Raw genomic sequence first — 25,428 nt, forward strand, 5'->3', positions numbered from 1 at the left:
TGCCTCATTTTGGAGACTCTCACAGCAGTGTAATAATGTTACTCCACATCTTGAACCAAGAACATTCAGCACAACAAGGCAATGAAGGTCTACATTCTCTGTGAAGCCCGCGCTGTTTGTCGATAGAGGACAGTGACGGGTCTTTTCTGAGCAGTCCCAAGACCGTGCCACTTGGTTAAAAAAAAGCTGGTATCAGTTCTTTCTCAGCCCGGGGAGTTAACAAGATAATCCCAAATTCTGGAGATTTGCAATGTTTTAGATACAAGGAGAGACTGTCACTCTGGGACCTCATAAGCTGGTCACCCTCTCTTATTATATGAATGGCAAACCTGAGGTCCATGAAGATAAGATACCTGCCAAGGTAACGCTGCCAGTTTATGGAAAATTACCACCATGCTCTAAGTCCCTGGTCCAGGTTTTTTTCCTACTCTTATCACAAAGTAATTCACTGTGTTATTACTTCCTTGTAAATATCTCTATTGGGTGTAAACTATCTAATATTTTGCAAACGTTAGAAGCTTTGGCACTGATTTAATAGATTTTTTTTCCTCTCAAGACAATGATCACCAGTCTCTAGGGAATCCAGGGGACAAATATTCTGCCAGAGATACTGTGATTTATTGGCTTTTCTGTTTTTGTTACCCTCTTGAAAGGAGACTCATTCAAGCATGTCAAAAGCCACATTTCAGATACAGAGGTTATAATATTTACTATTTTTTAAAGCAAAAAAGGTCTTCTTGGAAAGATGATCCTTCTCCAAACAGTCATCAGTGTTACCATCTTGAAGGCAGATTACTAAAATAATAAAAATTTCAGTGTATCTGCAATGTCATTCTACTAAAATAATTCAGTTTCAATGATATTTTTAAAAGTGTAACAGATACAATTAACTTCACAAATGAAACAAAAAAAAATGCTTATGACAATCCTAAAGAAAGCAACCCCAACCTTCTAAGCAATCAATTAAATTTAAAGCAGATTCCAATTCTGTATATTTAAGCCCATATTCTAATGAATGATTATTTAACAGATAAGATCTCACAGATCCTCAAGTTGAATTCTTTAAATTAAAAAAAACTATTGAAGAAAAGAGACAAAGGGTTTCTACTTACATAAAGTATATAGTTAAAAAAAAAACAAAAACAAAAACACACACACCAGAAATGACTATCCTTTATTGTCAAGTATGACTTTCCAGAGGCGCCACCAATTATAAAGTAGTATCACTCTGGAAGCATGCTTAGGCATGAGATGATGGTCACTGAATACATGCCCAGTTGTCTTAATGTGTAGTTAAGAGATGGGTTTTGAAAAGATGAAATAAAAACATTTTCCTTTAAAAAAAAGTGGAGCAAGGACACATAAACAAATCAAGGAAACATTACTGTTCTTCAAGAGAACATCAGTTATGAAAAGACTAGCCATCTCCACTGAAACGATCACTTTTCTTGAGATGAATACCTTTGGTAATAAAATCAATTTTGCTGAGACATTCAAACATGGGCAACCACTGAAGCTTCTGAAAACAATCTTCAACCCACATTTGTTCTAGTTCAGACCTGGTGCTATCTGAGACAAGTGCCAGGGCTCTCAGGATCATCAGTAAAGGGACGTGCTCAGAGATGACAGAGGAAAAGTAAACTGCAGAGGGCAGGCCCTTCAGAGAGAAGAATGTACCGTGATAGCAGCTCCTTCCTAATTTTAGGGCCTGACAGGTTAAAAGGAGAATGTTCATAAAAGGGTGCTGAGCTTCCCTTTTTATCAGAGTTGACAGAGGCCACTTGTGTGGCCTGTGCTAAGTGTGGCAAATACATGTGACAAGGAGCAGAGCTGCTCAGGAATATCATGGTCAAGGCAAACAGGGATCAAGACATTCCATTTCCCAAAGAATTGAGCAGAAGGCCATCTTTGTGCCTCCATTACCTTGTAAGATGAGTATAGGAAGGGCTTCCCAGGGTTTTGAAGGGGCACTGCACATTTCTGTACTGTGCTTAGGTTAAAAATACCCGCCTGGCATTAGAAGGTTGTAATCCTATCTATTTTCCAGGCATTTAATGTTGGAGAAGCAAGGAAGAGTCACCTTTGGGCAGAAAATATAAAAGGAAATTTCTATTCCAGGTCCTTTTTGTTTGCTTTTCGAAGGATGGGTAGACATTTTTCTAACACTGGAGATTTAAAAACTCCCATGGGGACCTCAACAGTAGCAACATCAGTCTATTTAAAAACCTATTTTAACTTTTGGTACATTCCTTGAGCACCAACAATGTGCTAAGTGCTATACTGATAATCTCTGCAAAAATGCATTCAGCTCTCAAAGGCTGGCCATCTGTTCTTTGGAATAATAAGCCCACTCCCAGTCTCAAACTATGGAGCAAGAAGTGAAATAGAAACTGGAAGATTCTGAACACAAGGAAAGAAAGACAGTGGCACAAGTAGATCATGGTACTTTGAAGTCTGTCTGGAGTTTAGAGGCTTCTGGGCTATGATGAATAAATATGGCTTGACCACAAACATACTAGCCATCCTCAGCTCCACTGGTCTGACCTCTTTGTGGTCACTGCAAACACAATCAGACCTTTTCATAAATGTGAAGGACCTACTGCATGCACAGGTTCAGAGAAAGCAGCCTCTGTTTTTATAACAGGCATTGCTTCTGCGGGTGCTCTCGCAGAATGCATAAATTGCCGGTAATGAGGCTTACTACGGTGGCATTTAGGCTGCACGTCAAATGCACATGTGTTTGTTTTGCTCTTTATGAAAACAGCATGAGGACTCCATCACCAGGGGTTAGGAGCTCTGCACCGCTTGCATTCAATGAACATTTGCTGAATGAATAAATGGGTTAGAATTGCATATCAAACACTCTTTCTGATCCCCCCAAAACCTATACCAGCTCACCTCAGTTCCTAAGCCTCAAAAGGTATCCTGGATGCCTCTAGCACACTATCTTATCCCTGCCTGCCTGTCTCCTAACAGGACTCCCACTTCCAGTCTTTGGGCACTTGTTACCAGATTAATCTCCCTGAGATTAAAAAAAAAAAAAAAAAGAGTGAGAACCTTCCTTTTAATCTTGGTCACTCCCCTACTCAAAACATGCAACACACCCCCATCCTCTATAAAATGACGTTCATGTTTCAGACCAGATATTAAATCTCTCCACCCTCTGCCTTCAACCTTTCTGAATCCTTCCCAACTGAAACTGTCCTCTCCACCGAAAGTGCCCAAAGTTGGCACATCTCCAGATGCCCAAAGTTGCAAGGGTTTACAGACTAAAGCACAACTGAAAAAAAAAAATTCACTGGCTCTTAGGAATTCCCTTATTTGACCCCCCTCTCATGCTCCTACCCAATGTAGGCATCCCCAAAGCTACATCTCAAGCAGGTTCAGCCTCTGCTTGGCTATTTCTAGTGGTAAGAAAGAAATTTACAAGAGCACAAATGGCAGCTTATTTCACTTCCGGAGCCTCTCTTGTTGTTACAAAGTTCCTCCTTACCTGCAACAGCAGAATAACTAAAAACACAGGGAATAAGTTAGCCAACGTGCTGGAGATAGAACCCAGGGCTCATAAATTTCCATACAGACTATCATCTAAAGTTCTATACTTTTGAAAACAAATACTAAAGTGCCTTCCAGTTAGTTTCTGCATTTTTCACAACAGAATTTTCTTTAGCCCTTACTTCAGTCAAAATAGATGTTATTTATTTTACTTGATGTAAAACATTTAAGCAAGTCTAACCCTGAACCAAGCACTACTGTAAGAGTTTATAAATATTCCCTCATTTAATGAGGTCTATACCATGAATACTCCCTTTTTTTGGGGGGGGGGGGGTCATCACTCAGACCAAGAGAAGTAGCTAGTCCAGATCATATATCTTGTAAGTGACAGAGTCAGGATTTGCATCTGGGCCGGCTGACTCCATGCTCTTAGCCACTATAAATAAAGGATCAGCAAATCCCCTGGTTCCCCTCCAGGGACCCCTCCCGAATCCTGTATGGCACCGCTGCTGTGCCCTCATGTGCCCCCGTGGGTCTGTTACCTCTCTACAGCTAGCACGGTGCCTGAAAGAGAGTGAGCCCTGAGACAAGTGCTGGATGAATGCACAAAGAAAAATGCTCACACTGGACACTATGCTTCAAACAACACACCAAAAAGTATTTTAAGTGGCAGATATTGAAATAAAAATCCTTACAAATAAAGCAGTCAAGAGTTTGGTGTCAAAATGCTTATAAGCTGAAAAGTAATAAAATACAAATGAACTCCGGTTGGGGTACTCAAGAGACTGTATAAGCCTGTATGAGGTCACAAATTTCCAACGTATTACTAATGAAAAATATTTAACACCTGACATTTTCCTTATGTGTAGCTGTTAATCTGTTAATTCAGCAATGCGAGGGTGGGTGGGCTTCATGGCTCTGAAACCGTTTAGTTATGGTCATTTACTGCATGGGACTGCACCTGTGTCATAAAAACCCTGGAAGAATACATGAAATCAATTTCGAATTCTCATTAACTCAAAACTAGGGTGGACCACCTATTTATTTTATTGCCTTAGGAAAACAAAGTTAATAGGCAAAATGCTGACAAGACAAATTCCGGCTAGAATGTTCAGAAATAGAAGAGAACCACAGAGCTTTAAGGGTCTGTGGCTGGTAGCTGAGCTGCCTTCCTTAAAAGGGTGGACTAGGAAAGACAGATGTTAGTGAGGAGGAAAGAGCAGTGTTTGTGCAATCAAGCATTTCGTGGCGGGGGGCAAGGGGTGGTGGTGCTGGAACAGAGCTGTACACGGCCAAGAGTGCCCCTGGATTAAGGGCAGTCCTGACAAAAGCCCCAGAACCAGGAAGCAGGCACAACTGTCCAATTGCCATTCTCTCGTCTGTAGGTATCCAAGGGGCAAGTGAGATACAGCCGAACACTGTGAGGAGCAAATGCACACAAAATCATTGCACTGCAGAAAAACGAATGACTGGAATACTAAAGAGGTGAATTTGGAAGAACAATTCTCTGGCATAAAGACATTTATGTGAGTGTCTGTTGGACACTTCCAGTGCAGCTATTATGCTGGTCTGCTTCTATCTAGCGTCTCTCAAACAATGCAAATGCAAATCACCAAAATAAACCCCTCTGGTGAGCAAGAGGCAAGAACAACCTATCATAGAGGATTTCAAGTCGCTTACAGAACAATCCTTAAGAAGCTCATGAGCACCTCAGTGCATTTCACTACCCCACACCGGGAAACGTGGAGCCAGAAACGGGCCCCTGCTGGTGAAGGCAGGCTGCAAAGAGGTGGTCAGTGAGAACACGCGCAACGAGAGGCCTCCAGGGGCATCACAAACAGCTGCTGGAGGCAACTCACCAGGGGGCAGAAAGAGAGGAAGGGGAGCAAATGAACACCAATCACAAGGTTCAGAAATCCTGCTGCAAAATTACAGGCATAACTTCTTTGATTTACATTTTATGCTCTGCTGTGTGAAATGTTTCAGATTTGTGCAGTAGAATCGGTAGCAAAAATCGTAGCAGTGAAACTGTACATAGTATTTTTTTTTTCTTTTTTGATGGCTGTGAAATGCCTCCCTCCACCTTGTTCATCCCAGCAGTGTCATGACAGAAAGACAGCATTTTTAAAATGCTTTAAATTTGTAAGAGACTCTTAAAAACTGAGAACAAACTGAGGGTTGATGGGGGGTGGGAGGGAGGGTGGGGGATGGGTATTGAGGAGGGCACCTTTTGGGATGAGCACTGGGTGTTGTGTGGAAACCAATTTGACAATAAATTTCATATATTGAAAAAAAAAACCCAAAAAAACAAAATAGTAAAAACAAAAAACAAAAAAAATTAAAATGCTTTAAATTTGGAAATAGTATAATTTTAAATATGCATACACATACACACATACCTTTTTGTGTATTTTTTTAATGTTTATTTATTTTGAGAGAGAGAGAGAGAGAACACAAGTGGGGGAAAGGGGGCGAGAGAGAGAGAGAGAGAGAGAGAGAGAGAGAGAGAGAGAGAGAGAGAGAGAGAGAGAGAGAGAGAGAGAGAGAATCACAAGCAGGCTCTGCACTGTCAGCACGGAGCCTGATGCAGGGATCAAAGAACCAAAAGGCAAGATCATGACCTGAGCCCAAATCAGGAGTCAGATGCTGGTCTGACACTTAACCAACTGAGCCACCAAGGCGCACCCCCCCCCCCCCCACCTTTTTATTATCACTTGTAATCAAGGTAGCGAAATACCAAAGTCTAAGGAAAATGCAAGTTTCAGATGAATAACTGAATCATGTTCGTAGAAGATCTGGAAAAGAACACTGCTGTTCTGATGATAGCATTAAGGATGGCACACAGGGAACTTGGGGACTATGAAACATCAGGGGTGTGTATAGAAAAGCTGGCTACAAAACCAGCACACTGAGGACAAAAACTTTCATCTAGTGAAGTTCTTACATGATCTCTACTGCCTAGTTACTAACACCTAAAGCCCAGGGCTGCAAGGCACTCCTCATTCCCAGACAGCCGGGCTCAGTGGCCCCACTCACAGCCTCTTCAGTCTGCTGCTTTCCTGGCAACCTCCCTAGTCCTTAAATGTTGTGCTCCCTTAGGTCCTCTTCCCCCTCTACATACACCGCTGGGGGTTTCAAGCTGTGCCCATGCATTCGCTGACTGCCAGCACTGCCAGGCTTCATGACTCTCCTTGACTCCTGACCCTATCTCTCTGAGCACCTGGCAGATACCACATGTGTGTCCAGAACAGTCCCTTTCAAGGGCTCCCTGCTGTAGAGGGGATAAAATCTCATCCCATTTGGATGCATACCAGGCCCTGGCGGTTTTGACCTGTCTACACTTCCAGGCTATCTCCTGCCAATAGGCTCCAACCCTGGTGCTGGCGGTGCCTCTGCTTTTGTACAAGCTCTCCTCCCTCTGGTGCCCTTCCCCTGTCTGCCCAAAGCTCCTTTCCTGGAAGCCTTCCAGGAGCAGTCTTAGATGTTCCTCCTCCTCTGGGCTCTCCCTGGACCTGGGACCACCTTTCACAGAGTTTCTCCCACCATCAAATTGCTACAAATGTTTGATCACATCCTCATTTCCCCTAGTAAATCCTATTGTTCCTTATAGTGCCAGCACTCCCGGATACAAGGTAGCAGCTTAATAAATCTCTGTGAAATAATTATTTTCATTTACACAATCTTCTAACTTAGAAATTCCAGTTTATTTAAATTAGTATTAGTAGAACTATCACTGTCTCAGGCACCCTCTGCCTTCTATGAGGCACTGGGACTTTTGGGACCTCACTTAGGCAAACACAGGAAGGGAATACATTACAAGAAACACAAACAATGAGGACAAGAACCATACATACAAATCAATGAAACTATTGAGGACTGAAGAAGGAAAGGGAAAGTGAACGCATGAAATAAGAGGCTACTTTAGAAAACATGCTAGAAAAGCCAAAGGGAGAAAATTAAGCTTCCAAAGGCTGAAAGCATTAATTAAAAAAATCCAAAGGAAGAAAAAAATCCAAAGTAATGATCACAAACCCTCATAAAACATAGCAAGGAATTGGTCAACTGAACTTGCATGTTAGTAGAATTGCTTTTTTATTATTCAGCTTGTCTAAAAGTTTCCTGGACACTTGCAAGCAAGCAAAAACAAACAAACAAACAAACAAACAAACAAAAACACACACACACACAATGTGTGCCAGGAAGATATAAAAAAAAATTAAGTTTGATGCTCTAAAAGGAGGGGTAGTATGATTTCCTGCTTTGGTCATAGACCACGACCCAAATACACTTAAAAGACTAGATCGTACAAAAATTCCATAGAAGTGCAAATGGTAATAAACATTCATTTTCTGACACTATTTGCTGGTTTTGAATAGACAGGACCAATTACCTCTGGAAGGGAGAGGGAGATGGTCTGATAGCAATTTTACAGACAGGGAATGATCCATTCGTATAGGTTTCTGGCAGTGATAACTAGATCATTTCAGAGTGCATCATTTATCAAGGCATCTCTTATTTGTCTGCCAAGTATTTATATGTATCCACTCTGCTCTGGGCTCTGGGGACACAGCAGTGGGGAAAACCACTTTCTGAAGGGAAGAAAGAGGACCACATAAATGAAAAGACAAAGCTGGATGCTGGAAGAGGGATCGGGAAGGGCTGCTATCTTACACAGGTGGGAAACAGAAGGGATCTGGGGTCTGTGCAGTGGAGGGAAGTAAGGAGTGGGGGTGAGCTTTCCAGGCAGAGTGAGGGGGTCAGTGTGAATGCAGCTGAGTGCTGAGCCGGAGAGGACAGGGGCCAGCCTAGGGGTGGGGGCATTCCTCAAGGCTGGTCAACTAGCAGATGAACATAATCATAAGGGAAATGCTATTTATTAAGAAGCTACGTTCTCCTATGTAACAACAGCAGTCTCTTCCTTTGGACCACTGATCTCAGAACTGGCTGCCCTGCCTGAGAACACCGACCCCAGCCATGAAGTCTGCCCGCTAATGTATCAAGAACAACATAAATCATTCCCCCAAACTGACCACACCACACATTCTCAGTACATGTAGTATGTTGACGGGAGGCTGTAACTCACAAATGTCACGGCAAGGGAAGAGTTCTGTTTTTCCAGTGATGGAAGAGCACCGTGGTGGAGGCGATCTAGCCCCAGTGTCCTCTCCCCCCGACATGGGCTGTGAATGTGGAGGGAACAGTCATGGGGGTGGGGAGGGAGACACAGCTCTCCAGCAAGATCTCTGCTTGCAGGGGTGGGTGAGGGAGGTGGCCTGAAGGGGTAGGACAAAAAGGCAGGCAGATATGGAAGTGCTGGAGCGAGTGGATGGGAAGACTGAGGAGAATAAAGACAGGGCCCGTGCCTGCCGTGCTGGGATGCAGCCCAGGGGTCACTGGTGGCCGGTGAGCCCCGTGCTGCTCGCAGCATCGCCCTGCCCTCCTAAGAATCAGCAAGGCAGACCTGCGCGACAGGACTGCACACATCAGCCTGGAGTTATCAGCAACTCATGCCAAGTGGAAGCTCAGCTGGCAGTTCTGTACGGTGTTTTTATTAAGTAAAGTAGGATAATAAACGTTACTTAAAAAACAGTGTTTTCAGACACAAACTGTCCTACCGTTTTGAGTCCACTAGAAAAAATAATGTCCATGGAGAAAAAAAGGTAATGAGTCACTAAGCTTTATATGGCTATTTATATTTTTAAAGAAGATATTTGGAAAAATGAAAGCGTAGAAATAATGGAATGGATTTCTACTGACAGAATTTCAGGTGCTGTGGTCAAAGGATGGGGCCAGGGGCAGAGGCAACCCCTGTGCTCCTCCAAGGCCCCACTCTGCCTTCTCCGGGGAGGGACATGTGATGTCACCTGGGCATGGCTATTCTCTCTGCTTCCAGCACGTGGAGGACGGCCATCACCCTCTGCTACCTCTGAAGCTGGTGCGTCCCCATCACGTGGTTGTTGGCCAATGATACGTGGCAGTGGAGGAAGGCTAAAGGGCTGCAGGGCTGGGATGTGCTTTCTTCTGTGTCACAGGGACAGCCAATGCTCAGTGGGGGAGGCTCCTCAGAGGGCCTGCAGGTGGCCCTGGCGGACAGTGTGTGGGATTTCTGACATCAGGCCTCTGAGACTGGGAAGGTGCTGGTTAACTGCAATGGCCCAGCCTATCCTGACTGATACAGAAAAGAGCAATCAGGAAAGAACTCATTTGTAAGAAGCAGAAAATTCTAAATTCTAACACTCGCTACGTGAGAGCCTTCCTGCCCCTACACTGGGTACAGGACAAAAAAAAATGCACGTGTTTCAAAAGTTCAAAACCACTTGTTGATGTTTAGTTGAAACTCAAAAATTATTTGGAAAAAAACCCCAAAAAACCATAGGTAAGAAGAATTCAGGTCTGAAGTGCGCTCCCAGAAGGAAAGAAAGGAGGAGCTGGTGTTTGGGAATTGCAGCTCTCACACTTCCTCTTTCTCCCTTCCTGCCCAAATGGAGGGAAGGGCCTGCTTCCACGAAGGCCAGGCCTTCCACCGGGGCTCGGGACCTGCTCACCTTCTCAAGGAACTTGGCCTCTGTGGTCGTTCCCTCCTCCTGGAGCCAACCAGCCACACACCAGAATAATCTGGTTTCTCCCCGCTTCGTAAGACAGGCCCTTGACCTCGTACACCCCTCTCAGCCCATGCAATTAAACGTCTCAAGACTGTCTACACACACGGTTCCTCGCTTCCCTCTCCTCTTCTTCTCCCTTCTCCCTGATCCTGAATTCAATGCCACAAAGGGAGGTTCCATCTTTAAAATGTCCTATGAAGTTAAAATTTGATTTTTTTGGATTGATTTGTTTTCTTAGCACAGCAGTATTCTACAGGAAGCTATTCTACAGGAAGAAAATGACAAATCTGAGAAGAAATCTGAAGGAGGATGAAGGGGGTAGGGTGTGAAGACAGAAACCACAGTTGTTAAAAGAGATGTTCAGTTAACCTCACAGGGATTATTTTTTTTTAAACATTTTTTTAAGTTTTAATATGTAAGGCTTTTCAGATTACAACATTAACACAAGACTTCTAATTGGCATAATAATGCAATACGATAATGTATGAAAAGCAAAGCTAATCCCCCACTCAATCACACCCACCCATAAGAAATCATTAAATGAACACCACGCATGTCTTCTCCCCTCTTCCTCAACACACGCTGTTCAGCCACCAGTCGGCCCCACTCTTCCAGAAAGTGTCCTTGTCAAGATCACCAATGAATCCACCTGGCCAAATCCAAGAACTCTTCTTCCTTCCTTATTTGACTAACCACACTGAGTGTCGTCTGCCACTGCCTCCTTTTAATACCCTTTCCTTGACCTCCTGGCTCCTCTGGTCTGAGGTTTGCTGGTTTTTCATGTACCTCCTTGGCTACTCCTTCTGGGGCTCCATGCTGGCTCTTCTTCCTGCAGCGAACCCCTGGCTGTGAGGCTCCTCAGGGTGCAGTCTTGAGCCTCCCTCACTCTACTCCATGTGATTCTGTCCAGATTTAAACAACACCCTTATACTGAAGATGCCCACACTTTAACTCCAACTCAGATCTCTCCTTTGAGCATGAGGCTCAAATATCCAACTCTATACTTGACACTGCCACCTGGCTGACAATGTAACATGCACCACAAACTTGACAAATCCAAAATATTTTTCCTCCCAAACGTGTCCTCCCTGACCCACTGCTAACAACTTTTTGCTGCTCAGATGCAGAATCTAAGAGTATCCTTGATGTGTCCTTTTCCCTCTCCCCTCCACGTGCAATCCCTGAACGTGTCCTGTTGATTCTACCTTCTAGATGTTTTCCAAACCCACTATTCCCTACATCCATAGTCTCTCCTTTGGTCTAGGCCACCTTAAGCCTCCCCCAGTCTACTGCTACAGAGGTCTTCCAGCAGTCTCTGCATCCACATCTGCCCCTTGGATCTATTCTCCATAAAATGGAAGATGGCTTTCTTAAATCAGAATAGGTCACATTCCAGTGTAAGACCCTGCAGGGACCCCCACCACACCTGGGATCCTCAACAAACCCCAACATGACCATGAGGCCCTGTCCTCCCTCTCTCTTACCACGTATCTTCTCTCAGGTCCTCTCTGAGGCCAAGTGCTTTGTTCTTAGGGTATTAGCTCTTAACAGCTGGGCTGCTCTACCCGAACTTCACATGGTTAGTTCCCTCCTATGTATCCTTTACGTTTCTACTGTCCTTACTCAAGGGCACTTTGGTTGACCACTTGATTCACACTGGGCCCCTCCGTCATTCCTGGCAAAAATCCTTATTTTGCTCATGGCTCTTCCCCCAAGTTAAAATCTTCACATTTATTTTCTGTTCACTTGGGTTTCTTTCTTTTCTTTTCTTTTCTTTTCTTTTCTTTTCTTTTCTTTTCTTTTCTTTTCTTTTCTTTTCTTTTCTTTTCTTTTCTTTCTTTCTTTCTTTCTTTCTTTCTCTCTCTCTCTCTCTCTCTCTCTCTCTCTCTCTCTCTCTCTCTCTCTCTCTCTTCTTTCTTTCTTTTTTTTGCCTGCACTCCTCAGAGGGGCAAAGACCACAGCTCTCCAGGTCACTGCCACATTCCTAGTGTTTAACACAATGCCTGGCACAGAGTAAGTTCTTAATAACACACAGACTGGATGAATGAGAGTGGTTCACTTCCCCATCCCACCTCCCACACCAGTGCTGACAAATTTCTGATGGTGGGCGAGGAAGACACCCATCGGAAGCTGAAGATGTAGTTGGAGGAGGAGGCAAAGTCCAGGCAGGGGAGTAGAGGTCATGCCGGCAACACCCGACACTCGTGGCCCCTCCTATCTCCGAAGATTCTGAACAATGGTTCAAAGTTGGCACTTCAACAGTCAAATCTGCAGATTCTCAAGCAATGTGCCAACCACAGTTTAGAGTATTTATACTCTTCTCTGTTCTTTTCCAAATATTTAAATTAGCTATGTGCACATTACACTTTGGAGCTGAACTAGAAATATCCTATGCAAAACACGGAAGGCTCCAAGGTCCTGATGAAGGCAGCGCGTGCACAGTGACTTTTACTTGCACCCTAAATGGTTTTCTGTTTTGAGTGTCAATTTCAGAATTACCCACTACCTGATGTGGGATCAAAGAGCATATTCTCTGTTTAAAAATATGTTTGCACGCACATTAATATTTACATCTACTCAGATACATATACATGTATACAAACAAATGCAGCTGGAGGCAGGGAGGACACATGTGTCTGCTGTTACTTAACTCAGCAGAACCAACCAGCAGAGGATTTTCAATGTGTTAAGAATTTATATTGGCTGTACTTATCAATACAGCTTGAGTAGACAATTTACATTTCCTTCTTTTGAGACATTAACCAAGGTAAATGACAAGGTTTCTCTGGGATCTTTATAAAGCCCCAGCAATTTATATCAATCCCTATGTGAGACCCAGGACTGCCTACCTCAGGGGGCTCAACTGCTGGAACTGGGACAGTATGGTGATGAAGCCAGCCCAGCTTCTCAGGGCAGGGAGTACCCTGTTTAGGAGCATTGCAGCACTGGAGACCAGAGATTAAGCTCCAGCTATGCCACTCTATGATTAGGGAGAACTCATCTAATTTTCCTACACTGTAGGCTCTTCATCCTGAAAACAGACATCACGAGAGTACTGATTCTCTGAAGAAATGAGATGATGTGCTGAGAACACGGGCATACAGCCTGGTATAGTGTGTGTACACATCCGTGCTATATTTCCAAGTAACAGCTGAATATCCCCTCTCCCTGTTTTTTGCTTTAGACTGAGCTTCCAAGGGCAGGGACAAGAAGAGAAACTTCTATAGAAGTTGGGACTTAGCTGAGTACTCAAAACATGTAGAATTTCAGACAGTGGAGTAAAGAAAACGAGCAGTGCCACAATGGAGGAAAGAGAGCCAAGCGGAGGAAGTACATATGGTGGTCAAGGACTTGGTTTGGACTTGAGCCTTGATGGTGCTGAGTATTTGGGAAGAGGACTTGGTGAGGCAGCACCTTAGCAGGGATGGATGAAGGAGGGCACCAAGAGTTGGGTAGAGGAGCTCACACTTGACACAATGACCAGGAATCTGTGTGGGTCTCTGTTTAGTACTCTCACAATGCCTTCCAACTGGCAATATTCTGCCATCACGTTTACCACTATTATAACATTTCTAATCTACCACTTAAATTCAGTCAGCCCTGGGAGTGAGCAGGGAAAGATCAAGTCTACTTCTCTAAACCTAGGTCAATACTTGACCCCAATCAAGAAGTTATACTTGGGGAAATGGAAAATGTCCTCCTTCTTTGTGGACCAGTGAAGTTAGGCCATAATGGTTTTTCCTCCAGGGAGATAATAGAATATCTGCAGTGCCACGTTTATTTTTACTCTATCATCCACCAGCCATCAGTGTGATGCAGGCAAAGGGGAGGGGAGGGAAGAACTGTGTAGCAGGTGGAGAGACCACCGTAAGCTCCTATGTTCTCTTCTCCCCATCTACCTAAAAGATAGAGCACAGCAGGAAGCCAAAGAACACTTGTCTAAGTGGCAGCCTACATAAAGACATACCCCTGGGGTTTAGAAGTGATACTGTCATAGAAAAGCAGGAGAAAGATTCCTCCAACTCTCTTCTACGGAGCCTTCTCAATGCAAAGAAAATCAAAGCAATTTTCAGGTTCCAGTTTCTAGACATCCACCTAATCCTCTATTAATTTTTAATCTAGCTTCACCAATTAAGAAGGCAGATATAATGGACAGACACTGGAATAGATGTACTTGTCTAAGGAAAAAAAAAAACTGAGAAGGTCATCTGCTTTGGGCATAGAAGTGTCTTTCCAGGTTCACTGCACAAGAAGCAAAGGTCCTAGGCTAGTGTGTCCAAAGGAAATCTGAGCATATTCTTCTGAATTTGAGTTAGAAGCAACCTGATGCCAGTGCTGGCATTAGGGCCAACCCTGAATAAGATCTTGGGGGAAGTCCAGCAGAGATAAGAGGACAAAAGCAAAACCATACACACTTCAAGTTTTATTTCACTTTAGAACATACTTTAAATGGAGTTTTAAGCTACAGTATGGTGACCAACATTTAAGACTTACATAAAACTCCTCAGATTAAAATACAAATGTATGTATATGTGTGTATACATTATATATATATATATATATATATATATATATATATATATATATATGATACAAATAGATAAGGAAATTAGAATGTCAATTAACATGCAGTCAGAGATTAGAAGTGAACACTAAGATAAATTGTAATATTTATAAGTGATTTTAAACATATATTTATGGGCCCTTAGTGTCTTCCCTTTTACATAGAGTATTTTTATTGTTCAACCCACGCCACAAGGGTCTACAAAGTAGTCACTGGATACTTACATGATGTAGAAACATACTTTTAGAGGTAAGGGGGCATAGGAATTTAGAAACCTTTTAGTCTATTTTAGTTGCAAACAAAACAAAACAAAACAAAAAACAACAACAATCGAGCTACAGAGAGTGCACCTAATTTATCCTGATAACAAAATGTGCAGATTAGCACAGCTGTGGAGTTCTGCCTTCTGGTCTCAGCTCTGTCAATTATTTACAGTGTTACTTTTGTTCAAACACATTGACTTCTAGTTTCCTCATCTCTAAAATGAGAGGTCTCAATTATATGAATCCTAATGTAAATGCAATTGAAAGGCATACAACTTTGTCCACAGCCCAAAACACATTAGTGGAAGAATAGACCACCTAGAAAAAGCAAAGAGGCAGCTATGAAATTAGAGACTTGACTCCTCCCCAAAGGCTGATCTGTGACGTGCAGGTCCTACAAGGATGGCTTGTGCCCACATCCTTCATAGGAAATAGTGCAGGAGGATGGTTGGGATTTGGTTTTCCCAGCCAAAAAGATGATGCTAGCACGGAGTCAAACCTCTGGAGAGTCATCTGGCCCCCAGCTTACCTGGCTTCCTCATCCTGCCACAGAGATAACCCCTGACACTTCATCTTGATTCTAATTCCCAAGAGTCTTATCTCCCCTTGCGTTACAGTTGTGCTAGAGTCAAGACCAGAGTTCAGGAAGTACATATACTCATGTTCTGGAAGCAATATTAAAGGTCTTTCTTCATGGGAGAAGAGCATCTTTAAAGGGTGCTTCTCTCTTTGTAGAGCGTGATTTCTGCTGTCCATAATTACATTTGAATATGGACCCTTTTCAAAAGTCTTTGTTTTTCAAATCCTGACCCCGAGATTTTAGGTACCTGGCCAGCAGGTGGCGTTTACGTTCCTTGGTCTCAGGGTCCAGACCAAAAATTTATGCTGAGGGCCTATTTTGTCTTGTGTGACAGACTGCTACTTGTTCCTCAATATCTATTCTCCTGTTTCTTCAAAAAAAGGCCCCAATTTTTAGCTGCACACATTTTTTTCCTGGGACTAAAACAACATCTCTAAACCTCCTTGTGATACACGTGGCCACACGAGTACTTTTTCACCAATAAGACAAAAGCAGACATAACACATGTCACCGTTAGCACACATGCTTATAAGACAGCTGGCATGTACCTTCGTCCCCCTTCTTCTTCTTCCCTACTGCTGCCTTCCCATTGGCTAGAAAGTAGACATTAATATGGCTGGATGGCCAGCAGCGTTCAAGGACCACGAAGTGATGCTGGAAACAGAAGCCACATGTGACAAAACAGCAAGAGAGGAGGAGCTTGGATTCCTCACACCTCAGATGCCATGTCAGCCCTGGACTGATTCCTCCTGCACTTCTTTTATGTGAGAGGGAAACACACATCTCTCTTCTTTAAACCATGGTTATTTTGATGTCTCCTGCCGCTCACAGCTGAATCTAATCTGAATAACATAACTTGAGATTCAGATTCATTTTTAAAAACAATAATTATTAAAATGACAAAGTAAGTGCCATTAGCGCATATGCCGTGATTCAGACGATACCATGCTATTGATTTAGCGCTGATAAGAAGGAAGTTACTTGCTACTTTGTTTTCTATAAGATAATGAAATAGGACATTCTTTTGGCAATCTAACTGCTAGCAGTAGCCTGAAATCTACCCACCTGCACATGAGCAAACTTTTAGGGATCTCAAAAGCCATGACTCTTAGAACAATGTAAACAAAATGTGAATCTACTTAAGTGGCTTTATTACATATAATAGCAAACTCAGTATTATCTGTAGATATCTGATATATTACAAATTGTGTATGTACTAAGGATGAACAAATCTCCAGAGTATAGTCGTGACCTATGGTACTGAGTTTACATGTAGCCTAATCCCTGACATTTAGGGCCTCTAATACAACATTACTAAAGAACAATAAACCTAGATGGCCTTCCAGAAGCAAATCTGAGCCATTCAAATTAAATCAACACCTGTTCACCTCATTAATATCTCGGCAAAATAAGCTGAGCAAACACCCCTGATGCTGAGTCACCACCACGTCCCTGAGAAGAACCAACCAATAGGGCTTCCTTTTCCTGGCCGCCCATGCTTTAAGTCACCAGAGTGGGTGCAGCTGTTTTCCTGGTCCCCATCTCAATGCAAACCCCATTTCCTCAGAGTGAAGTTCAGAGAAGCTCTGAGCAAGGCCAGCACAGGCTTCACTTTCACCCATGTTGCCCTAGTGAAGCCCCACAGAAGGCTCAAGAAACCTCCCCAGGCCTCTTCTTACCGGACTGGCTGCTCAATTCTCAAAGCCACCTTGTGATTTACTACTGAAAGAGGGTTACATATTGGCAGGTTGCTATACAGTAATGTCCTCTTAAAAAAACATGGAAGGGGATTTATTTACGGTGGTATGGGGACTGCAGGAACTACTGACTTGGGCCCCAGAACTTTTTTCTGTATTATAAGGTAACAAGGAAGCAAACTCTTTATCACCCATTACAAATTACTTTAACACAGCTGATACCAAAAGGGGAAAGAGACACACACACGTACCCTCAGAATGTGAACATTATGCCCTCCGTCTAGAATGCCGGCATGACAGAGATCTAGAAGGGTGGGGATCTGTTCATGCAAGAATATCCCACTGCGAAGCCTAACATCACACAGAACCTTGATGCACAGGCGCTAAATCATCACCAACAACTGGTTTGACTTAAAGCAGTTTCCTAATCACATGCAAGCACAGTGACCTCTCAAAAAGTTCTTTATGAAAATGCTCCCCCACTCACTCCTCCCTGACATTTCTGAAGATTTCTGATCAATACCTAACTGTGAGAACACAGCACTGGAGAAAAAACATCATTGCCAGTCCAGTGGTCAGCTCACTGAGGACGCGGATGAGTCAATATTCAAAAACTGTGATGCACCATGCGCTTAGCGTGGCTTAACAAATGTTCAAAGACTAATTTAACGTTCTGAGCACGTGTTCTCTGAATGGCAAAGTCTGTATATGCTAGCAACCACAAATCAGTGATCACCAAGATTAGAAAAATCTACACTGAAGAAAAAAATTCCCAGTCCTTCTACCCCAAGGCGTCTTGGTAAACCCAAAGAATTATTTAATTTTAACATTTCTTTTCAGTTACACAGCAAACCACCTTTGGAATGTTCCTGATGTTTCATATGCATTACTTCAGGTAAACCTCAGAAAAGTCCCTACTAAGCACCAGACAACAGGAAGTAAGATAATTCAATCTGTTAAATACTTAGAATTCTTACTATTTTCCTACTATATTGTTTGCTTTCACCCATAAAATTGGACCTTCCTTCCAATTTTTTTGTCTTTTATGAAATGCAGAAACTGTTGATAATGGAGTTTATTCACAGTACACTCAGTTCACTGTTCTTTTTCAGGTCTATAAATTTTGTCTTTTATTTGGGGAGGAAAAAGGCCAATCTCTCAGCTGGCTGGGCAAAAGTGAGATACTGAGAAACCAAAAGGTGCATCTTGCTACACTACATATCATGCCACGTTCAACCACAGGGCAAACACTATTCCATCCACAGGTGACAAAAGGCAACCTCACTGCACAGGATACTGAGAGCATGATTTCCTTCTTTAATTTCCCGTAAAATTATGAAAGTAACCTGCAACAAAAAGGCGGAGGCAGTGTCTGAATGAGGGTGGTGGTAAAACTGGTCAGGAGTGTCCTGGGGAACTGGGAATCATGGAAGCACCCATCCTTCAAAGCCCTACCCAATTTCCACCCCTCCCCTCAAGACATCCTCCTCTGCCCAGCCAGGGTGGTCTTTAACACTGCAGCACTGACTGAAGGCTGCGCCTTCCCCTTGCTCACTGAGAGAAGGTGTCTGACCTTTCAGATCTGTGTGTCTCAACTCTCCGCTGAGTTACAGTCTGACTGTAAATTTCCTGGGACAATGCCTTGTGTCTAGAAATTTTCTGTATTCAAACAGTGCCACCAGCATTGAAGGTCATGTCATACTTGCTGACAGACTAAATTTAACTAGCACCTCACTATTACCTCACTTTTGTTTAAAATGAAACACATGGCTGATTATAAATGTAGACAGATTTTTTCATGCAAATATCACTGATCACCAAACTTATTTTATAAATGTAATTTTTTAAAAATGTTTTTACTTTTATTTTTGAAAGAGAAAGAGACAGAGTCTGAGCAGTTGAGGGGCAGAGAGAGGGAGACACAGAATCCGAAGCAGGCTCCAGGCTCTGAGCTGTCAGCACAGAGCCTGACGTGGGGCTCGAACTCACAAACCTAAAGATCATGACCTGAGCCAAAGTCGGACTGAGCCACCCAGGGGCCCGTTATAAATGTAATTTCTAATGTTCAGTATTTCAACTTTTTTTTTTAAAGATATGGGCACAGAGGTTCTAATCAATATTATGTGGATGTGGCATTCACAATAAAAAAAAAAAAAAAAGAAAGAAAGAAAAATTCAAGATTAGTCAATTACAGATTTGATAACTCTATCTAAAATAAAATTTTTACGTGTACCCCCAACTGGAAGAGAAACAGTTTTTCCAGGATCTGATTTTCAAAATTGTATTTCTGATACACATCAATTTTCTACTCACAGCTGTAGTCAGAAACGGATAAAGGCTGTAACAGACAGCAGCTTCGTTCTATGTCTGTTAGCAAAATACGACACCATATGGTCAACCCCACTCCCTGTCCAAATTCAAGATGGGTCCTGAGTAAATATATAGTAAACACGAATCGTCCTCTGTGGGTTTTATAGCCATGTGTGTCTTTGACCCTTCCTTTTTCCTAGGCTTGGTCTATCTCACCAGCTATACCACCGGGTACATGGACAGAGTCATGACCACCGTTAATTGCATGGATCAACCATGCAGCATAATCTGTGCCACAGTACATGCTCCAAACCATAACATACCTCACAGAATATAAGAAGGAACAACAAACAGCCCAGGGGAGCTTTTAAAATCATGTATGGAATAAATACAAACACTAGACTCAAGAGGAATCAAAAGTGACATTACCCTAAAGTGACTAAAAACAAAAAGATTTTTTTTTTTTCTTCAAAATGCTGTGGTTTTTATTACACACCATCAGGATGTTTTCCATTCATGTACAAATCCCCCTCTAGGGCCTGCTTTTACAATGGTGGGTCATTGTTGGCAACACCACTGAGAGCCTAATCACAGTGTGAGAACATCTGTCACGCTCCCATTTCATGTCAAAGCTCTGCTGATACACTTGAATCTAAACCACCGCACAATGGATTTTAAAATGATACGAGTCTATGGTTTTGTGACGTCAAAGGGCATTTCAAAGGCACCCCTAAATGATGAAAGAATTCTATTTTGCTAAGTCAATGCAATATGTCTGATGAGTATAATCAATAGATATAAAATCTCCTATTGGCATTATACATATATTCGGCCCACAGACACATCTCTACTCTCTAAAATATGGGAATAAGGAACAGTGCATCAAGATCTGTAATGTAATGTGTTCTGTCTAGTTACCACCCTTTTTTTGTTTTTCAAGTTTATTTATTTATTTTGAGAGAGAGAGCCCACGCACAAGTGGGGGAGGGCAGAGAGAGACAGAGAGAGAGAGCTCACACAGGCTCCGCACTGTCAGTGGAGAGCCCAACTCAGGGCTTGAACTCATGAACCATGAGATCCTGACCTGAGCTGAAATCAAGAGTTGGACGCTTAACTGACTGAGCCACCCAGGCTCCCTATCCAGTTACTGTCTTAAAATACTTACCATCTTTTTTTCCTTCCTATACTGCAGCAGTAGAAACAAAAGGTTGTTTTTGAGTAGCTCAACATCAGGGAAGTTTTCTTTGTGAGGCAAAGAGTTCAGTTTTCCAATGATACAAGCAACTGGCATCACCCAAGCACATCTCTTCCCCAGCTAAATGTGGGACTATCAGGCTATGTACCTGGCTGAGAGATTTCTACTCCAACCAAGCATTTGCTTAATTGTAAAGTTTTATCTTTTTACTTCTAAATGAAAACAATACATAATAGGTGATAACCAGCTTCTTTGTGTATCCCCTATAGAGAATGTTACTATTACCAGCACGGAAAAGAACAGCTACTTGACAGAAGAAACAACCCCAACCATCCTCACTGTAAGAAGAGTGTTACTTCTCTGTAAGGAGCCGCCTCCCTGGCAGCTGCCGTTATTACAGGTGCCTCGCCCTCACCCAAACTCCAAAGACAACCACATATTTGAGCACTAATTATTTGTGAGAGGCTGGAAAAGAGAGGAGAATAATGTGTCATTTTTTAATAGAGAGCTGCAGGGCTGCATAGTAGCAATGAGAAGACAAGGGGCTTGTCTTGGGTGACTGAACAAATTCTAGGGCAGCCACGGCTGCACCCCTGGGGGCAGAAGAGTGATGGTCACTGGGGGCCACTCGGGCATCCCTGGCATTACTGATGGGAGAGGCAATGGTGTGCATTGGTGCGTGCACACACCAGGGCCCCGGGGATACTGAGGCAAAGACTAGACATAGGCCCTGGAGAGGTCAAATGTTACATTTGATAGGAGCAAATACTCTAGACGTGGAGAAAAGGGATAACAGCAAAGAACGGCAGCTTAAAAATGATTTTTAAAGTCTAATACAGGACTAGGGTGAATTAGCGAACCATGTAAGTGCCAGACGGGCTACTGGCTCCCACAGGATATCTCCCCAGGCAATGGCTCACCTTGAAAATGAAAGAAGCAGCAAGCCAAAATACGTACAGAAGACTAACAGTCTGTTATATTTATTTCAAATATTGATTGAAAAAAATCAATTTATATTCTATGTGCCAGACACTTAATATATATCATCTCAAATAATCCTATAGGAATCCTGTAAGATAGATATCATCCCTATTCTACAGCTAAAAAAAAATTGTGGCAGAAAGGTTAAGTGACTCACCCAATGTCACCCAACGAGTATATGCACATTTCAGGCCTGACAGAGCTTCATGACAAAGGACCTGAGCATCTACTGGGAACATTCTGATTTTATAAGTGCTTTTTACCATAGACCAGGGATCAGCAAACTCTTTCTCAGAGGGACAAATGCTAAGTATTTTACACTTTGTGGGCCATAGAGTCCCTGTTGCACACCGCCCCCCTCCACCCGTTAATGTACCAAGACAGCCATTGACACTACGTAAACAAATGAGCATGGCTGTTCTCCCATAAAACCAGAGGCCAGTCTGCCAACTCCTGTTCTAGAATGAGGGTCGACAAACTGCAGCCCTGGACCAGGTCCAGCCCACCATGGGTTTTTGTAAACAATGCTTTATTCGTTTATGATCTAGATCTAGGCCGTCATCTAGACTGTTTCTAGATAGTTGAAGGGTAACTCAAGGAGCTAAAATAATGCCCGAGTTTCACAGAAACATTCTCGGGAGTGTCCAGCTCTTTGTTCTAAACAAACAGTGTTCTGATTCCTAATCTGTGGCCTGTGTGATCCAGCTCTCCAGTGGGAGAGCCCTGATACACACCTGCTACCTGACAGGTGACCTCTCACTGCAAAGGAACAGTGACATTCTACATCCTCAATTAATAAGTCATCAGTTTCTGGAAGACTCAATACCTTTGGGGAGCTGAAAAAACAGGAACAGAGATTCTGTTCACCCAACCTGAAAGGATGGGTGGTCAGAGACTGACGTATCAGTTAATATGTTCATTCTAATTTTTAGGAAGTGTCTCCTCTGTGCCAGTGGAAATACACGTGAACGCCAGACGGAAAAGACTGACTCGCAGCACTTGAGTACTTTATGTGCAGCAAATCTATGTTGTTACTTGTGACACCACAAGACCTGAGCTGAACTGTAACCCACTCTCAAGCAAGCAGACAAGTGGTGTTGCTGTGATAGCTACTGCAGGAAGATGAGGACCCTGGCTCATCTTGTTGAGAGCAGCAGCTACGGGAGCAGAGCCCACGAGCTCTAGGAGGAAGGGACTGTGCTGGCTCAATGTCCAGAGAGAGCAGGAGCTCCAAGACCTGTTGTCTATATTACTATGGATTACCTCCATGGCTCCTGATGAACTAGGGTGTGAATGGCCTGGTCTGACAGTCAGATTTTTCTAACTCTCATGTTATCAGGATCAAATGCTCCATACCTGGACTGTCTGGTAATCAGAAGCATCGATCCCTTTCACGGTAACCTCTCGGAAGACTCGTGGCTCCAGCTCCTCTTTGGTGAGGTCACAGTGATAAATGATACCTAGAAGGAAGCGGAAGTCCTGATTTAGTCCACAAGCTCACTGGCTGCAAGGGGGCAAGGGCACACAGCACAACTGGATGCCATGAATCACAAGAGAGGAACATGAGTTGGGGACCTGCTGCCATGTGAGGGTCACCGTGCCAAGAGTGCTGATTAGAACAGTCTGTGCATGGGGTGTTCACTTTTCCTCACTGCCACCACACACAGTGTTTTGACGACCATCATCTGTCGTATACATTTTAGAAGATTCCATAGCATTCCATGAGTATGAGAAGAGGTAAAAACTGTAAGAGTGAAAACTTAACAGGTCTTCCCTATGCTGGGTCACTTAGGAATGCAGGTCAAAAAAAGATGGGGAACTTCATGTAGGGCCACTTCACCTTGAGAGGTGAATTAAGATGGAAAACTCAAATGACTGGCCCCAAGTCAACAAGCAGCCAGAAGCCTCTTGATGGGAACTCTGGGGCTCCTGACACCAGACACCCACCTGTCCGTGCACACACACGTGGACAGCAGTCACGGACCAGAGATGACCAGGTACCATTTTAGAGCTACTTTAAAAATTTTTATTATCCCAGGAATTGTGCACAACACAAATGAATGAATGTACACCAAGAATGCCAGCTTATTTAAACACTTATTAAAAATCCATTTCCTGAATTTAATGCTATTACACTTTAACACTTAAGAACTAAATCAAAGAAACAATAAGACGAGTTGTTACTATTTGAAAACTGCAGTGGTTTATGAAACAGAATTAGTCATCCAGAGTGGCTGGTGCGGAAACAGCCCTCCCACACGATACATTAAACACACACTGTCAGATAGATGAAAAATCGATTTAGCGATCCCAATACTTGCTGGAAAACTTGAAACTAAACGGTACTCCCACAGGGTACATCTGAAATGACTGATCAGGTATTAAAATGGTGGCTCTCTTTCTTCTCAACTCCTCTGTGCATGTATTTCAGTAACAGATGAGAAAGGATACTCTGCACCCCCAGTGGCAAAGAGTAATAGTTTACACTCATTAACAGCAAGGCTGCTGATCCCTATGAATGTCACTGCAATTCTCATGCTTACAGACAAATTATTTTAAGGTACTATAATTGGAGGTATGATGAATATTGACAGAGAGAAGATACGTAACATGACCCAAGTATTGGCTTTCCTGGTTTAAGTCATACTTGGGTATTTATTAAAATACATCTTCATACATACAGTACTTCCAAACTATGCTCTGGGCATACATTCTAATGTACCAGATATACTGATTACTGTCCTTGCCTAGAGGAATGTAATCTTGAAGGCAAGGCTATTTTCAGATATATGTTAATTTTTGAATAGCTTCTTGATCCGTACTTGCTTCCCTTCCTCAAAACACATAAAAAAGTCCAAATCCTTGAAAAAAAACCCCAAACAACCAAACAACTAACAAAAATGGCTGCAGACCGAGCATGTGCTGTTTGAGCACCTGCCTCACTCTGGTATCGCTGCAACCTGTACTGCAGTGAATGAGAAAGCACCTGGCAGCCAGGATTCCCACCTCTGACAGTTGCTGGGCCAGTGACCTCAGACAAATCACCAAAGTATTAGAATGCAAATTCCTTTGTGAAAAACAATAAATAGGAAATGTACTCTAAGCTCCTGTTTATCTGGGGGTCCCTGGGTGGCTCAGTCAGTTAAGTGGGTTCATGAGTTCAAGCCCCTCACTGGGCTCTCTGTTGTCACTGCCCAGCCCACTCAGACCCTCCGTCTCCCTCTCTCTCTCTGCCCCTCCCCCAGTTGCGTGCACACTCTCTCTCTCAAAAATAAACATTAAAAAAATAAATAAACAAAAAAATGCCTTTTATCTGGAAAAACTACTATATCAAATCCTCTAACAGCAGAATGAAACAAGTAGGCAACAGGGGCTGGCTACTACTGTTCAGAGAAATCATGCCAAATACCTGACTTCTATCCTTCGGTCCTGTGCCAAAGTGGCACCTGGGAGGAGACTGGGTTAAACTTGAAGGTACCAGTGCTTAATATATTTGATCAACACTTTCTTTTAACAGATCCATCTGGGTTACCCCAAGGTCAGCCTATGGCACATTCACATAATGTGAATCGCTATAATCTAATGATGTTTTGTGTCTGTCTGATTTGGCTTGGTAAGCCCAAGGAAGGTGGGGTTTGGAGAAGTCATCTTGGAATCATAAACCAGAGAGGACTGGTTAGGTGATCTCTAGGAAATAAATTTCCACACTTCAGGGTGAAAGAGAATTGGGTTATAGAAGAA

The 25,428-nt window shown here is 42.9% G+C and overlaps 1 protein-coding gene and 1 long non-coding RNA gene across 5 annotated transcripts in view; one reads left to right on the top strand and one right to left on the bottom strand.

The window, feature by feature from the left end:
• Positions 1–25,428, top strand: part of LOC131514618 (uncharacterized) — a 197,480-nt gene that overhangs the window by 149,579 nt on the left and 22,473 nt on the right. For 2 of the 4 annotated variants that reach the window (XR_009263165.1, XR_009263167.1), the window contains 3 exons: positions 18,042–18,139; positions 20,976–21,106; positions 22,620–24,784. This is a non-coding gene — a long non-coding RNA (uncharacterized LOC131514618). Of the gene's footprint in view, positions 1–18,041; positions 18,140–20,975; positions 21,998–22,619; positions 24,785–25,428 lie in introns of those variants that run through there. The other 2 variants (XR_009263166.1, XR_009263168.1) reach the window with 2 other exon arrangements.
• Positions 1–25,428, bottom strand: part of PREP (prolyl endopeptidase) — a 120,196-nt gene that overhangs the window by 20,677 nt on the left and 74,091 nt on the right. The window contains exon 10 of the mRNA XM_058734835.1: positions 23,044–23,147. Coding sequence (XP_058590818.1) covers positions 23,044–23,147 — 104 coding nt within the window. The remainder of the gene's footprint in view (positions 1–23,043; positions 23,148–25,428) is intronic.

Source organism: Neofelis nebulosa, chromosome 6, assembly GCF_028018385.1.
Source record: "Neofelis nebulosa isolate mNeoNeb1 chromosome 6, mNeoNeb1.pri, whole genome shotgun sequence".
Taxonomy (NCBI): Eukaryota; Metazoa; Chordata; class Mammalia; order Carnivora; family Felidae; genus Neofelis; species Neofelis nebulosa.